Below are 16,514 nucleotides of genomic sequence, written 5' to 3'. Positions count from 1 at the left end.
ACATTTTCTAGCTACACGTTCATTGTTTTGAGATGGAGTTTCGTTCTTGTCGCCCAGGCTGGAGTGCAGTGGCACAATCTCGGCTCACTGCAAACTCTGCCTCCCGAGTTCAAGTGATTCTCCTGGCTCAGCCTCCCAAAGTGCTGGGATTACAGGCGCCCACCACCACACCTGGCTAATTTTTTTGTATTTTTAGTAGAGACGGGGTTTCGCCATGTTGGGCAGGCTGGTCTCGAACTCCTGAACTCAGGTGATCTACCCCTGTCTCAGCCTCCCAAAGTGCTGGGATTACAGGCGCCCGGCCTACATGTTTATTGTTTAAGAACCGGGAAAGTATGGAGAAGAAAGTAAAGGCTCCCCACCCCTAGAGATAACCGCTGAAAGTATTTGGTCTTTCCTGCCCGGCTTTTTCCTACACACACTTTTTGGCGCCTTAAGTCGGGCTCCCTCCGGAGAGGAGCAGCCCCTCCCAGGCGCTGGTGTCTACGCCCGACCCCCGCAGCCTTGTCCCTGCTCCGGGGGGTCCCTGGGTCTCTGGGGCATATCGTTGCTCCACTGCTCGCTCGAGCCTCCAGGGATCGGGCTGCCGGGGCAGCGCAGAGAGGCGGGGACAGGCGACAGCGGCGCAGAGTGGCTCCTCCCGGGGCCGGCCCAAGCGGGGGTCTCGGTGCCTGCGAAGCGGCAGGGGTCGCTCCGGGCCCGGTGCCCCCAACGCCCGTCCGGGTCCCAGCTGGGGCGGGGCGCGCCTAGCGTTTCCGGGAGGAGCGGCCCGGGCGCGCGGCAGGTGCGGCGGCGCAGCTCGCAGGTAGGCGACCGCTGGTCCCGCCGCTGAGGCCCCTCCACTGCCGCCCGCCCGGCACCCGCCGCCGGCACCCCCTCCGGGCCGCCGTGGCCCGCGCCAAACCTGAGCGTCTCGGTCGGGAACTCCTGTTACCCCCTCGGGGCGCGCGGCGGCAGGGGTAAGGGCGGGCTTGTCCCCCAGAGTTTCGGGGAGCACAGGAGGCTGGCCGCCCCACCCCGCCAGCCCAGCCTCCCACCTCCCTGGGGCCCTGACGCCGCGCGGCTTCCGGCTGGGGTGGACCTCCGGTCTAGCCGGCAAGCCGGAGGGCGGGCGAGGCGACAACGTGGCCTGGAGGCAACGGCCCTGGCGTCTCGTGTCCCCTTCTCTCACCTGTCCAGACTTGCCCTCTTTGGAGGTCGCCGGGGCTAAGGAAGAGACGCTGGGCGGAGACTGAGGGGATAGGATCCCAGCTCTCCAGTGGGGGAAGGTGGGGGTTGGTGGGTAGCAACTTTGGGAAATCCGGGATCAGGACATTGTGTGAAGGACAGGTGGCTCTGGTTAGGGGGCGGGGCGTCCCTGCAAGGAGGTGGGAAGGGAGGCCCCAGGGAGTTCTGAAACAGGGAAGGGCCTTAGTGTTGTGGGGCAAGGGTGTTAGGTCTCGAATCTGAAAGTGTTCCTGAGTGGGGCGTCAGAGGCGCAGGGCTCTGCAGGCTGGGACCTTGTCCCTGCACTCTGTGGGCTCAGTTGTGGGGAGGGAGGGGCAGGTGGGCAGGAGGGAGAAGTTTGCCCTGCCTGCCAGCTGTCATGAGGCTGGGCCACACAGGCCCAGGCCAGGGGCTAAGGACTTGGTCAGGACTGGCTGAGCCATCATTTTGGATCAGATCTCCAGTTGCACAGTGTGACCGGCTCCTCCCTCACTGACCCCAAGCCTGCTCCTCTCAGCTTTCAGGATCCCACCTTCCTTATCACCAGGTCTTCTCCACTGGCCCCTGAGATTGCCATCACCTCCAGCTCCTCCTCTCCTGAAGTTGGCAGCCCCTCCTGGGTTCCAGCCTCCTGAGATGCCAGACCCACTGGGGCAGCACCCACAGGCCCTGAGCCTACATCACCCATCCCAGTGACACCCCAAGCCTGCAGCATTTTCCACCCCCAGCCCCCTGGCCCCACCTTGCCTTCAGCCCACCTTCCCACCTGCTACAGGGAGGGCACTCGGCTGAGCCTTCAGACACAACTTGCACCCCATCTGCTCACCTCTGAATTTCTTCTGGCCCTCCCTTGGCTTCACAGCACCTGAAGGCCAGGCTGAGGACCCCTGCTCTCATGGCCAGCCCCGGAAAGCCTGGGGCTGATGAGGCCCAGGAGGAAGAGGGGGAGCTCGAGGGGGGCTCTGCAGGGCCACAGACTGCAATGCTGGAGCAGGCAGAGGAGCTGTTTCTGCTGTGTGACAAGGAGGCTAAGGGTTTCATCACCAGGCACGACCTGCAGGTGAGTCCCCCGCCCCGAGAGACTGCTTCGGCCCTGGGCTGACCTCAGCGGCTCATATCTGCTCTCCTTCCCTGACCAGGGTCTCCAGAGCGACCTACCCCTCACACCAGAGCAGCTGGAGGCTGTGTTTGAAAGTCTGGACCAGGCTCACACTGGCTTCCTCACCGCCCGGGAGTTCTGCCTGGGTCTGGGTGAGCCTGAGGCCTGCCTATCCCCCATTGCCCAGAGCTGGAGGCCCGGCACGTGTGGCATCCTGAGCTGCCGGTGCCTCTGTCCTCCTTCCTCCAGGGCCCGTGCTTTGTCTGCACGCACTCGCGCTTGGGGGCTCCCAGCTGCGGTGGAGTGTGTGGAGCTGACCTTCCTGTCCCCCAGCTCCTCTCCTGTGCTAAGCTCCGGTGGGGCTGGGAGCCGGCCTGTCACCTCTTGTTTCCAGGCCAATAGGACCAGAATAAGGAAGAAAAACAGGAAACTGGGCCCTGAGAGAGGGCAGGATACTTGTTGGGAGGGTGAACGGGGACACAGCCAGGGTGGCGACCCACAGCCCTGGTAATCGCTCGCTCCATGCCCGCAGGGATGTTTGTGGGGGTGGAGTCGGCCCAGGGAGCGAACCCCTGCAGGACTCCCGAGGAGACCTTCGAGTCGGGCGGGCTCGACGTGCGGGGCACGGGGGGATCTCTGGATGAGGAGGAGGAAGAGGAGGAGCCATACCCCACGGCGCTGGAGCAGCTGGGGGTGGCCCCGGTCCTGGGCGAGTGAGTCGGCGCTGGCCCCGCTCCCACTGCCCCCTCTGCTGTTCTCTGCCCGCATACTGTCTGCCCTTGTCACCCGAGTGCGGGTTCTGCACAGGGTCTCTAGGCCGGGTCAGGCCCAGCCTAGTGTCAGCTGCGATTCCCTGGGAGGGACCCGGCATGATTTCCCGCAGAATTTGCATTTCATGAGGCAGCAGCCAGGGCTGCAGGGAGGAGGCGCAGCGCCGGGCGCGGGGCCACATACGGGCACTGCCCAGGGTACATACACCTCACCGACCACGCACGCCGGGCAGGGGCGAAAGCGCTCACGGGAGGGATGCCCTGCACGCAGCAAGTGCTCCTGTCCTGCCCAGGGGCGAAGGAGTCTCCTAAGGGTTTGCTGTTGGCGGAGGGAAGCCTGCTTCCCGCCTCTGCCAGCTCCAGCCTCAGTTCCCGCCCGCCCGCCCTCCAGGCAGCGGGCTGTGAGGACACTCTGGGCCAGGCTGCAGCGCGAGCGCCCCGAGCTGCTGAGCTCTTTCGAGGATGTTCTGATACGCGCGTCGGCCTGCCTGGAGGAGGCGGCCCGGGAGCGCGACGGCCTGGAGCAGGCGCTGCGGAGGTGAGGGCCGGGGTGGGGTCTGGGGGCCAGTGGAGGGCCTCAGGGCAGCAGCAGAGGCGGTGCCAGGGGGCTGTAGCGCTGGCAAGTTCTCATCCGGGGTCGCCCGGTCCCCCGAAGGCGCGAGAGCGAGCACGAGAGGGAGGTGCGCGCTCTGTACGAGGAGACGGAGCAGCTTCGTGAGCAGAGCCGGCGCCCGCCGAGTCAGGTGGGCCTCGGGCCCCGCCCCTCCCGCCAGGCCCAATCCCACCTCGCTGGCCTCCCTGGCTCCGCCTTCTCTGAATTAATCCCTCCCCGACGGCCCCACCTCCGCGGGTCCAGGCTGCACTCAGCCCAAGGAGACCCCACTGGGCCTCACCTATCACCCCCGCCCGGTCTTCTCCACCCGACCCCGCTCCGCCCTGGCCCACTCCCAGCCCCTGGCCCTCCGTGTACCTCTTTTGGATGGCCGAGTGGCCGGCGGAGGCTCAGTGGTCTTCCGTGCGTCCCAGAACTTCGCCCTTGGGGAGCGGAGAAGCCGCCTGGAGCTGGAGCTGCAGAGCCGCGAGCAGGACCTGGAACGCGCGGGCCTGCGGCAGCGGGAGGTGAGCGCCCGGCCCCTGCCCTGTCCCCACGGTCACCCGTGCACTCTCCCCCTGTGCCTTAGCATCCCCGGGTTGTCGGGAGCCTGGGGCACGCCCAGCACCCCGGGGAAGAGGGGGCGTTCCTCACCGGTCTCCATCCTTCTACCCTCCAGTTAGAACAGCAGCTGCACGCCCGGGCTGCGGAGCACCTGGAGGCGCAGGCCCAGAACTCCCAGCTGTGGCGGGCGCACGAGGCGCTGCGAACGCAGCTGGAGGGGGCGCAGGAGCAGATCCGCAGGCTGGAGAGCGAAGCGCGAGGCCGCCAGGAGCAAACCCAACGGTGCCCGGGGATGGGGCTGGGCGGGCCCCGGTGCGTGTCCCGGGGGCGGGGCCGGCGGGCGCTCAGGTCTGGGCCACTTTCACCCCCATCTCAAGTCCCATGCCCGCCCCGTGGGAGGGAGGGTCTTCTAGGGGGTCCTGGGGCTCCCCAGGGAGCCTTCCTGCAGCCAGGTCACCACCTCCCACCCACAGAGACGTGGTCGCCGTCTCCAGGAACATGCAGAAAGAGAAAGTCAGCCTGCTACGGCAACTGGAGCTGCTCAGGTACGGTCAGGCTCAGGCCCGAGAGGGAAGAGGCTCAGAGGAGCTTGGGGGCTCCAAGCTCCCCAACATTCTTGGCTGCCGCGCTACTCCACCGGAAGTCCTTCCTTATGTCTGCCTTTCACCCCTCACACTGCAGCCCCAGCCAGACACCTCTCTTCGCTCTGAGGGGAGTCAGAGCTCGCCTCCCCCCACCGTGAGCTCCCTCAGACCCTCTCAGTGTCAGACTCTTCCTTCCCTAGGGAGCTGAATACACGGCTGCGGGATGACAGGGACGCCTGCGAGGCCAGGCGGGCGGCCAGCAGCTGCAGGAAGGCTCTGACAACAGCCCGCTTGCCTGGGCCCACCTGCTGCTGCTGCTGTTGCTGGGCTCGGCCCCCCAGACGCGGCTCTGGCCACCTTCCCAGTGCCCGGTAACCAGCCCCGAGTGACTCATGGACCATGAGCTAGAAGCTGCCCTTGCAGGAGGCTTGTCATGGGTGGGGGGTGCCCACTCAGGATGCAGGCTCTCCCCAGGGGGCCCCAGGCTCGCCTGACTGGAGACATGAAGGACCTAGCCCGGGAGTGGCCAGGGTCCCGCGTGCCGTCTGCCAGTCTTCGCTCTGTCTCCATTCAATCAACCCCATCTCAGTTCAGCAGAAAAACCCCCTCGTCAAATAAAACCCACTGACTGCACTGCGTCCTCCTGGGCCTTCCGTGTGTCTGGGAGCCACAGCCTGTGTGCGCCACATGGATGAGGTGGGCACCTGTGCACGCAGGCTGTGTGGGTGAATACAGGGAGCGCGGGCCTGCGGCGATGGGGCTGAGGTCCTGCGTGTTCTCTTGTGTCCCTGCTCATGCCCCAAACTCACACTACCCACCAAGGCTGGAGCCCCACAGGGCCCTCGCCAGTGTGTGGATCAGGGCTTCCCACTGTCTCGCCAGGGAGGCCGGGAAGGTTCCCGGCCTCGGTCGGCCACCCCCTCCCATGCTGGCCCTCTCCTGTGGCTGTGATGAATGAGCTTGGTGGGTGGGGAGCCCCCTTCTTCCTCACTCCCACTCTTGGCGTCTTGGTGCAGCCCTAGGCCGGCCCTGCCCTTCGTCCCTCACCTCCTCGCACCGCTCCCAGTGGTCCCTTCCAGTCTGGAGGGCATGGCGCCCCAGGACCCCATGGGTATCTCTCGCTGGGACCCCAGGACTGCCCGGGTTTCTAGGCTGTCCACACTGCACGTAGAGTAGCCCTTCTGCATCTGCCCACAGCGCTAGGCCCTCCCCTGCCCCAGGCCGGCATCCGTTCTGCCGACCCCTGCAGCCTCTGGGCGGTTCCTGGGTGCGGAGAAAGAGATGGGGGTTGGGCATGGAGGAGGGCCGGGTCGCCACAGCCCAGGGCCTCTGGCTGGGCTGGTCGCCGTCTTACCTCCGGGCCCGCCTCCCGCCCAGCTCTTCTGTCCTTGGACCGGATGGGCCCTTGCTGGGCTGTTGGCGCCCCCAAGGGCTGCAGCTCCCCGGCCTCCGCAGTGCCGGGTCGACCCCCAGCGCCTACGCCCACCGGCTCCCGCCCGCCACGCGGGTTCAGACCTGCCGAGCGCCAGCCGCCGCGGGCGGGGCTTGAGGCCGGGGCGGGGCCTGGGCGGGGAGGGGCGTCTCCCTCGTAGGCCCCGGGCCGCCCATTCTCAGCGCTGGGAGCCACCGCCCCCGCAGCCGCCGCCGCCGCCGCCGCCAGGGCCCGGACTCCGACGCGTGGTAGGTGAGTGCGCGGCCACGACAGCTCGGCCGAGCGGGGCGAGGGGGGCGAGGGGGGCGAAGGCCCTGCGCGCCCCAGTCCCGGAGGCCCAGCCGCAGGCCCCAGGAGGTTCCGGGAGGCCGCACCCACCGCCTGGCCCAGCTCCCTCGCTGGCCCTTCCGCGGGAGGCGGACTCCGGACGGGTGGGGGAGGCGCAGCGGGAAGGAGAGGCGCCTCCTAGGCCCTTGGACCGGCCTGACGGCCCCCTTCGGCCCAGGGGTCCCGGGACGCGCAGCCTGGAAACCCTGCTCATTGTCCCTGGACACGGCCGCCTTCCCTCCGCCCGCAGCAACCCCTGCCCGCGTGCAAGTGGGCGCGCCATTGGCCGCGCCGGGCGGGGTCGGCGGCGGCGGTGACCTCATTGCAGTGCCCCGGGGACGCTTGGCAGGCGCGGAGTCCCAGGTCCCCCTGACTGGGGCTCCCCTTGATAGGGCGCGGGCCGCCCAGGGGCCTGGTGCAGGTCCCGGGGACTGGGGGAGGGACAGAGAGCTATTTCTGGACGGCCCTTTCCCAGGGGGTTCAGAGGGACCAGGCATTCCTGGGAAGAGGGGCCACTCCTCAGCGGGTCGCCTGTGTCCTCGCGGCGGAGGCCGCATCTGTGCCCAGAACCAGCTTCTCCAGAAAGCCTGGGACCTCACAGCCAGGCCAGGGACAGGTTCGTGAGGAGCTCACACATCCCCCCAGCTCGGTGGCAGACACACATCCCCCCATCCGTGGCAGACACACAACCCCCTCGGTGGCAGACACATCCCCCCTCTCGGTGGCAGACACACATCCCCCCCTCGGTGGCAGACACGCATCCCCCCCTCGGTGGCAGAGACACACATCCTCCCCCTCGGTGGCAGAGACACACATCCCCATCGGTGGCAGACACATCCCCCCCATCGGTGGCAGACACACCCGCCCCTCGGTGGCAGGGTCTGCTTGTGCCACCCTTCGTGCGTGTATTTAGGCCCCGGCTCCTTCATGGAGGGTGAATGTCCCCTCTCAGCTCGGTGGTCAGGTCTGTCCCCCTCCAGCTCCATGAAGCCTCTTTCCCAGGCTGTAGCTGCTGCTGTTTGCGGGGGAAGGGCCAGTGATGGGTCTGGAGCGAAGGCCAAGAGCGGGGCACCTGGGGGAAGACATGATCCCTCCCAGGATCAGACTGTCCCGAAATGTCCTCTGCCTCGGGAGGCCAAGGCGAGTGGAACATCTAAGGTCAGGAGTTTGAGACCAGCCTGGTCAACATGATGAAACTCCATCTCTACTAAAAATACCAACATTAGCTGGGTGTGGTGGTGGGCGCCTGTAATCCCAGTGACTCAGGAGGCTGAGGCAGGAGAATTGCTTGAACTCAGCAGGCGGAGGTTGCAGTGAGCTGAGATGGTGCCATTGCACTCCAGCCTGGGTGACAGAGCGAAACTCCGTCTCAAAAAAAGGAAAAAAAAGTCCTCTGCCTTGCCGCACCCTAGCCCAGACTAAAATACCGGGCTTGGCCACTCCTCTCTGCCTCCAGAATGAACCCGGCCCACTCTGGCCCTTGGGCCAGACCTGTAACCTGTGACCTGACATGTCCTTGCCTCTCTAGCCTAGAGTCCTGGGGAGCTTCTATCCACCTGTCCTGCAGAGGAGTCGTTTCCAGCCCGGCTGGTGAGTGCTGGCCAGGGTGGGGCAGAGCAGGCGGGGCGGTGAAAGTCCAGGCCTGGCTGTGCTGTCTGGAAACGTGGCCCAGGGTGCTCAGCTGCTGTCTGCACCTCACACCCTCCCTGGCTTTCCCGTGCTCACAGCTTGCCCACTGCTGCATGTCGGGCAGGGCATGGGGCCACTGGGGAGGGGCACAGCCTGTCTGCGCTGCCCCCTCGGGTTGGTGTGGGTCCCCTGTCCAGGAAAAACCTTCCCAGTCTGCCAGGCTCTACCGGCCTCCACACTTCATTTTCCCCACTCGGGCCAGGATGAACGAAGGGCTGCCCTTTAACAGACCGTAAACAGGCCTGAAGAGCCTTAGGAAGCGGCTGAGCTGGGGCCTGTCTGAGCCCCTGCCCCTCTGCTGTCTGAGTGGCCACCTCCGCCCTTACTGCAGGCCCGTAGGCTCCTGCCAGCCTGTGACGTGGGGTCCCGGGAATGCCGTGGGGAGCGGGCAGGCTGGCATGAGCTCACCGGAGGTACCTGCTAGGGCTTCCTCCCCCGGCCGCCAGCAGGGGTGAGTCAGCAGTGATGGTGGGAGGTCCTCCGTAACCCCTGTCCTGTCTGTGGGCACCAGGGGTGTGTCCTGGCTGTCAGGGCTCCTGAGTCGCTAGGAAGTGACACGTCCTGTTCCCACAGGGGCTCCTTCGCAGGCCTCCCAGGACAGTGGCTGGCTCTGCCCCGACTCCTGGGCTGGCTTGGGCATCTGTGTCCCCTCCTTTTTTTTTTTTTTTTTTTTTGAGACGGAGTCTCGCTGTGTCGCCCAGGCTGGAGTGCAGTGGCGCAATCTCGGCTCACTGCAAGCTCCGCCTCCCGGGTTCACGCCATTCTCCTGCCTCAGCCTCTCCGAGTAGCTGCGACTACAGGCGCCCGCCACCACGCCCGGCTAGTTTTTTGTATTTTTTAGTAGAGACGGAGTTTCACCGTGGTCTCGATCTCCTGACCTCGTGATCCGCCCGCCTCGGCCTCCCAAAGTGCTGGGATTACAAGCGTGAGCCACCGCACCCGGCCCCCTTTTTTTTGAGACGGAGTCCCGCTCTGTTGCCCAGGCTGGAGTGCAGTGGCGCCACCTCGGCTCACTGCAAGCTCCGCCTCCCGGGTTCACGCCATTCTCCTGCCTCAGCCTCCTGAGTAGCTGGGAGCCCACCACCACGCCCGGCTAATTTTTTGTATTTTGTTTAGCAGAGAGAGGGTTTCACCGTGTTAGCCAGGATGGTCTTGATCTCCTGACCTTGTGATCCACCCGCCTTGGCCTCCCAAAGTGCTGGGATTAGAGGCATGAGCCACCGCGCCCGGCCCTGTGTCCCCTCCTTCTATCCGTCCCCCAGTCAGGGGCCTGGTGCTGTGGCCCCGCTGACCCCTCCCCTGCCTCTCCAGCCCCAGGATGGGTGAGTTCAACGAGAAGAAGACAACATGTGGCACCGTTTGCCTCAAGTACCTGCTGTTTACCTACAACTGCTGCTTCTGGGTGAGGAGGGGTCGCCTTGCCCCCACCCCCACCCCTCCCGGGCCATCATCAGACATGGGCCGACTCCGTGACCATTGTGTACTGCTTGTAGCTGGCCGGCCTGGCTGTCATGGCAGTGGGCATCTGGACGCTGGCCCTCAAGAGTGACTACATCAGCCTGCTGGCCTCGGGCACCTACCTGGCCACAGCCTACATCCTGGTGGTGGCGGGCGCTGTCGTCATGGTGACTGGGGTCTTGGGCTGCTGCGCCACCTTCAAGGAGCGTCGGAACCTGCTGCGCCTGGTCAGGAGGGCGCAGGGCCATGGGGTGGGGGTGGTGTGGATGGGTCCAAGGAGGTCGTCACTGCAGGCTTTGAACCTGTCCCTTGCTGTGCTCACCTGGCGGGGGGGGTCACGGTCCTTCCACACCTGCCTAGTCCTGTGGGTCCCCACATTCCCACTGGACCAGCTGAGGGAAGACACCAGCTCCGCAAGCAAGGTTCAGGGAGGGTGGCTGCCCCTCAGCCCCCACCTGGAGCCTGGGGAGCTGGGGTGGGGACTCTGCTCTGAGGTGCACTAGGCCTGGGCCTAGAACAAGGGTGCCCTTGTGCCCCCGCAGTACTTCATCCTGCTCCTCATCATCTTTCTGCTGGAGATCATCGCTGGTATCCTCGCCTACGCCTACTACCAGCAGGTGAGGGGCCTGGGCAGGCCATTCAGAGACACAGACATGCACAGGCGGGGCGGACACACACAGATGCACACGCATGGCTAACCCGACCCCCACCCCCATGGTCCCAGAGCTGACCAACGTGCCACTGTGCCCTGGAGGTGAGGTCTGGGTCTCTGCAGGGGCACACGGGGTCAGGCAGGTGTCCAGGGGATCCAGAAGCCCTCTCTGCCTCTGCCGCACTCCACTGTCACCCTGGTGACGGTCCTGGCACCACCCAACCTCCCCTCACACTGAGGTCTGACCTCAGCCCTTCCCTGTGGCTCTGAGCCGGGCCCTGGGCCTCCCCGCCGGCCATCCTGGGGCTCTGCCAGCCCCACCTTGGAAGGTCTTAGACTGAGGCTGAAGTTTCCTGCACCCCAACCCCAGCTGAACACGGAGCTCAAGGAGAACTTGAAGGACACCATGACCAAGCGCTACCACCAGCCGGGCCATGAGGCTGTGACCAGCGCCGTGGACCAGCTGCAGCAGGAGGTGGCTGGGTGGTGCTGGGAGGGCACGTGCATCCCCAGGGCCTCCCTGGACCTCTGCAGGAGCCTCTAGCCCCAGGTCTCACCCCCAGCCTTGTTCTTGATGCAGTTCCACTGCTGTGGCAGCAACAATTCACAGGACTGGCGAGACAGTGAGTGGATCCACTCAGGGGAGGCTGGTGGCCGCGTGGTCCCCGACAGCTGCTGCAAGACGGTGGTGGCTGGTTGTGGGCAGCGGGACCATGCCTCCAACATCTACAAGGTGGAGGTGGGTGTGCAGTGGGACACGCCTCCAATATCTACCAGGAGGTGGGGGGTCACCCCAGTGGCCGGATGTGGGCAGTGAGACCACACCTCCAATTATCTACGAGGAAGTGGGTGGGCAGCCCAGTGGCTAGCTGAGCTGTTGGTGGCCTGGCTGCCTAGGTGCTAGGGGTGGGCTTGACTGGAGGCTGGAGGCAGTAGGGGCCAGTGGGAGGTGCCCCCTGGGCCTGCCTTCAACACTCATCCGTGCCCCGCAGGGCGGCTGCATCACCAAGTTGGAGACCTTCATCCAGGAGCACCTGAGGGTCATTGGGGCTGTGGGGATCGGCATTGCCTGTGTGCAGGTGAGGGCACATGGGGGTGGCGGTCATCTTGTTGGGGACACAGGGCAGGGCGGTGGCTGGTGGCCCCATGACGTCTGCTTACGCCCGCCCGGCTCTGCACACAGGTCTTTGGCATGGTCTTCACGTGCTGCCTGTACAGGAGTCTCAAGCTGGAGCACTACTGATCCTGCCCCGGGCTTGGCTGCGGCTCGCTGTGCCTTGCTGCTGCTGCTGCACCCAACTACTGAGCTGAGACTACTGAGTACCAGGGGCTGGGTTCCCTGATGACACCCACCTTGTGCCATCACCATAACCTCTGGGGACTCCAACCTCAGAGGCAGCTTCAAGTGCCTTTCGCTGCACACCAACGCCCAGCAGGGGAGGTGAGGGGGGCTGGCGGGGCGAAGTTTGGGGGGTGTTTTGTGGGGCTACCCGGACGTACTCTCTGCCTGGTGGTCAGATGCAGGCTGGAAGGGGCCTTGCTGAGTGGGGCAAGGCTGCGTGTTCCCAGCAGGGGGAGAAACCCTTCACGCCCCAGGCCCTTCAGGAACTGGGACTTTGCCTTACAGCTACATGGTCCCATCCCAATCGGGGAAGCCGGGTGAGCTCTGACCCTTGGGCCTGGGCCTCTGCCCCTCCCCACCCACCCAGGCCTCATCTCCCTCGACAGCCAGAACCCCTGCTGTCTTCCCCACCGCGGTCACCACCATCCGAAATGCCACGTGGTCACTCTGCACTGCCCTGTCCGTGTGCCTGTGCGGGGCAGGGGCTTCCTGGCTTTGTTCACTGCTGTACCCAGATGCCTATAACCGTCCCTGCTACATACAGGTGCTCAATAAACACTTGTAGAGCAGATGGACGAGCTCGCTGTGCTGGTAACAGATGGTGGTCTGTTCTCAGGGCCCTCGCATCCAGCAGAGTAGACAGACCCCCCCCCCCCGCCCCACCCAGTGTCAGGACAAAGAAGGGCAGAGCCAAGAGGACACACCCCCCATGGGGCTCCAGGGAAGGGAGGTCTGATGCCAGGGACAGCTGGGCACAGGCCTCACAGCAGAAAGAACCGAGCATGTTCCTAAATGGTGAGATGGTGTGTTCAGAGCCCCTGGGGGAGAGGAAAAATGGTTTCCAAAGACCCTCCTGGCCATGGTGGGGAGCAGACATGGGAAGGGTGCAGACTGGGGGCCATGCCCAGGTAAGAGGCGTCAGGCAGATGGGGTGGGGGCAGTAGGGTGAGGGGGTTTACATGGAGGAGCCTATAGGCCCTGCTGGGGGCCAGAGGGTAGGAAGTACCAGAGCCTGGTATCTGGCAGAGGTACGCTGGAGATGGGAGCCTCCTTAAGGCTCAGAACTGTAGACCCTCAGGCAGACCCGTTCTCCCCTACCAGAGGACACCAGGCCAGATATCCGGGCAGCAGGGACATCTGGCCTAGGGTGCTTGCTGGCAGCACTGCCTGGACAGCAGGGCCTCCTTAGGGCCATCTCCCAACCCAGCTAGGAGTGTCTTAAGGCCTGCCCTCCCTGCTGGGCTTCGGTGGGACCCTCAGGGACAGGCAGCAGTGGGCAGGGGCCAGCAGGTATTGGCAGCGGTGACCATAGCAGAGACTGGGCCCCAGATCTGTTTCTCTTTTTTTTTTTTTTTTTGAGACAGAATCTTGCTCTGTCACCCAGGCTGGAATGCAGTGGCGCGATCTCCGCTCACGGCAAGCTCTGCCTCCCGGGTTCACGCCATTCTGCTGCCTCAGCCTCCCGAGTGGCTGGGACTACAGGCGCCCGCCACCACGCCTGGCTAATTTTTTGTATTTTTAGTAGAGACGGGGTTTCACCGTGCTAGCCAGGATGGTCTCCATGTCCTGACCTCGTGATCCACCCGCCTCAGCCTCCCAAAGTGCTGGGATTACAGGCGTGAGCCACCACGCCCGGCCTTCTCTTTTTTTTAATAGTTGTATTGAGACAGAGTCTCACTCTGTTGCCCAGGCTGGAGTGCAGTGGTGCAAACACAGTTCACTGCAGTGGCAACCTCCCAGGCTCCAGTGATCCTCCTGCCTCAGCCCCCTGAGGGGACTACAGGTGTGAACACTGTGCCCAGCTAATTTATTAAATTTTGTTGTAGAGATGGGGTCTCATTATGATGCCCAGGCGGGTCTTGAATTTCTGGACTCAAGTGATCCTCCTGCCTTGGCTTCCCAAAGTGCTGGGATTATAGGGGTGAGCCCCTTCGCCCGGCCTAAATCTGGCTCTTCAGATTCTGAGAGAGGGTACAGGAGCCTCTGTGTCAGCCTGAAGAGCGCCCAGAAGGAGGGAACCTCAAAGAGCCCCAAGATGGAAGGCTCTCCTGGCAGTGCCTCCTGGAGGGTTGCCTGTGGAAGACGCTGGCCCCAGGGCTAGGAGAGTTCATGGCCCAGTCTGCTTCACTGGGCTGCCGCAGTGTGAGAGCTGGGCCTAGACCTGGCCCCTGACATCCGAGTGAGGGCTGGGACCTTGGTGGTTCTGAAAGACCTTTACTGGATGGTTCCTTCCAGAGTAGGGGACGGGATACACACATGCTGCAGCCAGGCATTGCGCCAGCTCCCGGATGCCTCAGCCTCGTGAATTCAGGGCAGGACGCTCAGGGCCCATGGTCAGCCCAGCAGGTGGGTGGGCTCCACCGTGGTCACTTCTCCAGGGGTGCATAATTGAGCAGCTTCTCGATCAGGTCCACGTGGGCCAGCAGCATCCGGCGGCAGCAGTAGCGCTTCAGGCCCAGGGCGTCCAGCGCATCCCTGTGTCGAGGGGAGGAGCAGAGGCCAACTGAGTTCTCTACGGTCTGCCAAGGCCTGGAGCCCACATCCAACCTGCCTCACTGCCTGCTGGCCTCACCCCTCTGCTACCGGCAAGGCGAACAGATTCACCCGGATCAGAAGCTGAGACCTAGCAGTACGATCCTGGCTGGAGTAACCTGGAAATGCCCAGATCCCTGGGTGGAGCGTGAGGAGCCTCCTCTCCCACCTACTCTGGCTGTACATACGTGTGTATAACATATGTGAGAAATGTAAATGAAACAAAAACGAAGTAATTGGGGGGAGCTTAGAAAACCAAGGCCACCAAGGTGCTGATGTGCAGCCCCCTCATCCAGCACTAGCCACAGCAGGGTAGCTCTCCAGGGGCCTGCCCTTAGCTGGTTCACCCCCACCCCAGCCAAAGCAAGCCCTACTCTGTCGCTGTGGGGTCTTTCCTCACCTCTGCTTCCTTCCATCAGGTAGAGACTGCTTCTCCAGGGAGCCACCTTTCCCACTTCCCAAGCCAATCAGAAGCTTTAATTTCCCTGGGACCTAGCTCCAGTCACCCTCAAGACCTCCAGAAAACTCCCACACTGATGGCTCCAATGTGCAAAGACACAGAAACTTAGGAAAGGGGAGGCCACATGGGAGGCCCCTGCCGTTCCTATCACTGGGAAAGGGTCTGGACAGGCCACCAGCCACTCAGTCTAGCAGCCCACTCGCTTTCCTCATTCATCCAGCAAGCTGCACTGAGAGCCTATGGCAGGCTGGCACACACAAGCCCAGGGCTTCACATCTGACCAAGACTCAGCGGGCAAGGGTCAGACTCCAGCGGGGGCACCAAGACTCAGGCACGGTGGTGACAGCAGCACCAAGGGACAAGCACAGGAGAAGGACGCCTCCCCCACAAAGCCCGATGAGGGTGGTCAGCAAGTCTACCCTGCATTTCTTTTTCTGTGTGTGTGCGTGAGACGGAGTTTCACTCTCCCTTCCAGGCTGGAGTGCAGTGGCGTGATCTCGGCTCACTGCAACCTCCACCTGCCTCCCAGACTCAAGCGATTCTCTCGTCTCAGCCTCCCAAGTAGCTGGGACCACAGGTGTGCACCACCATGTCCGGCGAATTAAAAAGATAAGAGGGCCAAGGCGCGGTGGCTCACGCTTGTAATCTCAGCACTTTGGGAGGTTGAGGCGGGTGGATCACGAGGTCAGGAGTTCGAGACCAGCCTGGCCAACATGGCGAAATCCCATCTCTACTGAAAATACAAAAATTAGCCGGGCGTGGTGGTGCACGGCTGTAGTCCCAGCTACTCGGGAGGCTGAGGCAGGAGAATTGCTGGAACCCAGGAGGCGGAGGTTGCAGTGAGCCGAGATCGCGCCACTGCACTCCAGCCTGGGCGACAGAGCGAGACTCCGTCTCAAAAAAGAAAAATAAAATAAACTTCTGGAGATCCAGGTTGTCCAGGCTGGTCTCGACCTCCTGGGCTCAAGCAAGCCTCTCGCCTCGGCCTCCCAAACTGCTGGGATTACAGACGTGAGCCGCCGCGCCCGCCCGTCCTGCAGCTAGGTTTGCAGAACATGGGGTGGGCCTGGGGGCAAAGACAGGAGAATAGGGAGGAGGCCAAGGGCTTTACTACGGGTGACAAGACGCCTGCGACTCGCCAGGCCACCTAGAATCCCCAGGACATCACTGGTTTGAAGCCCAACTCCGTTCTCTCGCCAGACTTCAGGGGATAACGTTCTCCCGAAAGCAGATCACAGAGCGGGGCTGGAGAAGCCGGGCCTAAAGCTGCTCATGGGGCGCTGGCCTCAGGCAGCGCTGCGCCTCCCGCCCCGGCCCGCACCCCACGGCGGACTCAGCCCCCAAGCCCTGGCCCCGGCCCGCACCCCACAGCGGACTCAGCCTCCAAGCCCTGGCCCCGGCCCGCACCCCACGGCGGACTCAGCCCCCAACCCCCGGCCCCGGCCCGCGCCTCACCCCTCGGTGTACTCGGCCTGCAGCAGCCCCAGGTAGGCCTCCCACTTGTTGCCGACGATCTTGCCACAAGTGAAACAGCGTACAGGGATGATCATGGCGGCGGCGCGTCCCACTCTGCCCGGCCCGGCCGCGCCGCACGCGAAGAACCCCCTCCCCTAGGCCCCGCCCCGGGCGCGTCCACTGTCGCGGGAGGATCGGCTCCGCTCGTTCTCCGCTCGTTCTCCGGCCGTTCCTCCACCGGCCCCGGCGCCGCTGGCCGTAGTTTCCGCCGCGATGGGGGTTCCCCGTGCGTCCCGGGGCTCCTGGGCCTGCGCGGCCTCGGCAGCAGCAGAACGCACACCCCCGCCCACAG

The 16,514-nt window shown here is 64.3% G+C and overlaps 3 protein-coding genes and 1 long non-coding RNA gene across 12 annotated transcripts; 2 read left to right on the top strand and 2 right to left on the bottom strand.

The window, feature by feature from the left end:
* Nucleotides 1-1,298: 1,298 nt before the first annotated feature.
* Nucleotides 1,299-5,448, top strand: CRACR2B (calcium release activated channel regulator 2B). Of its 6 annotated transcripts, XM_003281313.4 has the most exons (9): nt 1,299-2,266; nt 2,346-2,457; nt 2,838-3,018; nt 3,467-3,613; nt 3,731-3,818; nt 4,102-4,194; nt 4,347-4,513; nt 4,705-4,776; nt 5,016-5,448. In XM_003281313.4, the coding sequence occupies exons 1-9, from the start codon at nt 2,102-2,104 to the stop codon at nt 5,188-5,190; spliced, it is 1,200 nt and encodes a 399-aa protein (XP_003281361.2). In that variant the 5' UTR covers nt 1,299-2,101; the 3' UTR covers nt 5,191-5,448. The 6 variants fall into 6 exon arrangements, with proteins under 6 accessions (XP_003281361.2, XP_003281362.2, XP_030657831.1 ...); XM_003281314.4 differs by lacking the exon at nt 4,347-4,513 and having other exon boundaries at nt 5,016-5,042; XM_012503798.2 differs by lacking the exons at nt 1,299-2,266; nt 2,346-2,457 and having other exon boundaries at nt 2,929-3,613.
* LOC115832149 lies at nt 2,744-4,129 on the bottom strand. The gene is made up of 2 exons (XR_004027587.1): nt 4,046-4,129; nt 2,744-3,764 (listed from the first exon to the last, which is right to left on the bottom strand). It is a non-coding gene; the product is annotated as an uncharacterized LOC115832149 (long non-coding RNA).
* A 619-nt stretch (nt 5,449-6,067) lies between the features above and the next one.
* Nucleotides 6,068-12,290, top strand: CD151 (CD151 molecule (Raph blood group)). Of its 4 annotated transcripts, none has more exons than XM_030801973.1 (9): nt 6,068-6,495; nt 8,103-8,164; nt 9,575-9,665; nt 9,757-9,948; nt 10,264-10,338; nt 10,744-10,848; nt 10,954-11,112; nt 11,366-11,452; nt 11,557-12,290. In XM_030801973.1, the coding sequence occupies exons 1-9, from the start codon at nt 6,097-6,099 to the stop codon at nt 11,614-11,616; spliced, it is 1,230 nt and encodes a 409-aa protein (XP_030657833.1). In that variant the 5' UTR covers nt 6,068-6,096; the 3' UTR covers nt 11,617-12,290. The 4 variants fall into 4 exon arrangements, with proteins under 4 accessions (XP_030657833.1, XP_030657835.1, XP_030657834.1 ...); XM_030801975.1 differs by having other exon boundaries at nt 6,318-6,499; XM_030801974.1 differs by lacking the exon at nt 8,103-8,164 and having other exon boundaries at nt 6,374-6,499.
* Nucleotides 12,291-13,909: 1,619 nt separating this feature from the next.
* POLR2L (RNA polymerase II subunit L) lies at nt 13,910-16,458 on the bottom strand. The gene is made up of 2 exons (XM_012503810.2): nt 16,163-16,458; nt 13,910-14,190 (listed from the first exon to the last, which is right to left on the bottom strand). Exons 1-2 carry the CDS (start codon nt 16,255-16,257, stop codon nt 14,082-14,084), a joined length of 204 nt encoding a protein of 67 aa, XP_012359264.1. The 5' UTR covers nt 16,258-16,458; the 3' UTR covers nt 13,910-14,081.
* Between the last annotated feature and the right edge of the window lie 56 nt (nt 16,459-16,514).

Source organism: Nomascus leucogenys, chromosome 21 (genome assembly GCF_006542625.1).
Source record: "Nomascus leucogenys isolate Asia chromosome 21, Asia_NLE_v1, whole genome shotgun sequence".
Lineage (NCBI taxonomy): Eukaryota > Metazoa > Chordata > Mammalia > Primates > Hylobatidae > Nomascus > Nomascus leucogenys.
Note: the sequence above shows the minus strand (reverse complement) of the source record. Positions and strands in the feature narration are given on the sequence as shown.

Bases quoted from the DNA above. Each gene is read 5' to 3' on its own strand.
- CD151 (XM_030801973.1), top strand. From the start codon at position 6,097: ATGGGGGTTGGGCATGGAGGAGGGCCGGGTCGCCACAGCCCAGGGCCT. The intron at 8,165-9,574 runs GTGAGTGCTGGC...CTGCCTCTCCAG, and splicing joins AGTCGTTTCCAGCCCGGCTG to CCCCAGGATGGGTGAGTTCA. The intron at 11,113-11,365 runs GTGGGTGTGCAG...CGTGCCCCGCAG, and splicing joins CCAACATCTACAAGGTGGAG to GGCGGCTGCATCACCAAGTT.
- POLR2L (XM_012503810.2), bottom strand. From the start codon at position 16,257: ATGATCATCCCTGTACGCTGTTTCACTTGTGGCAAGATCGTCGGCAAC. The intron at 14,191-16,162 runs GTGAGGCGCGGG...CCCTCGACACAG, and splicing joins CAGGCCGAGTACACCGAGGG to GGATGCGCTGGACGCCCTGG.
- CRACR2B (XM_030801970.1), top strand. From the start codon at position 2,946: ATGAGGAGGAGGAAGAGGAGGAGCCATACCCCACGGCGCTGGAGCAGC. The intron at 3,819-4,101 runs GTGGGCCTCGGG...CGTGCGTCCCAG, and splicing joins GCCGGCGCCCGCCGAGTCAG to AACTTCGCCCTTGGGGAGCG. The intron at 4,195-4,346 runs GTGAGCGCCCGG...TCTACCCTCCAG, and splicing joins CGGGCCTGCGGCAGCGGGAG to TTAGAACAGCAGCTGCACGC.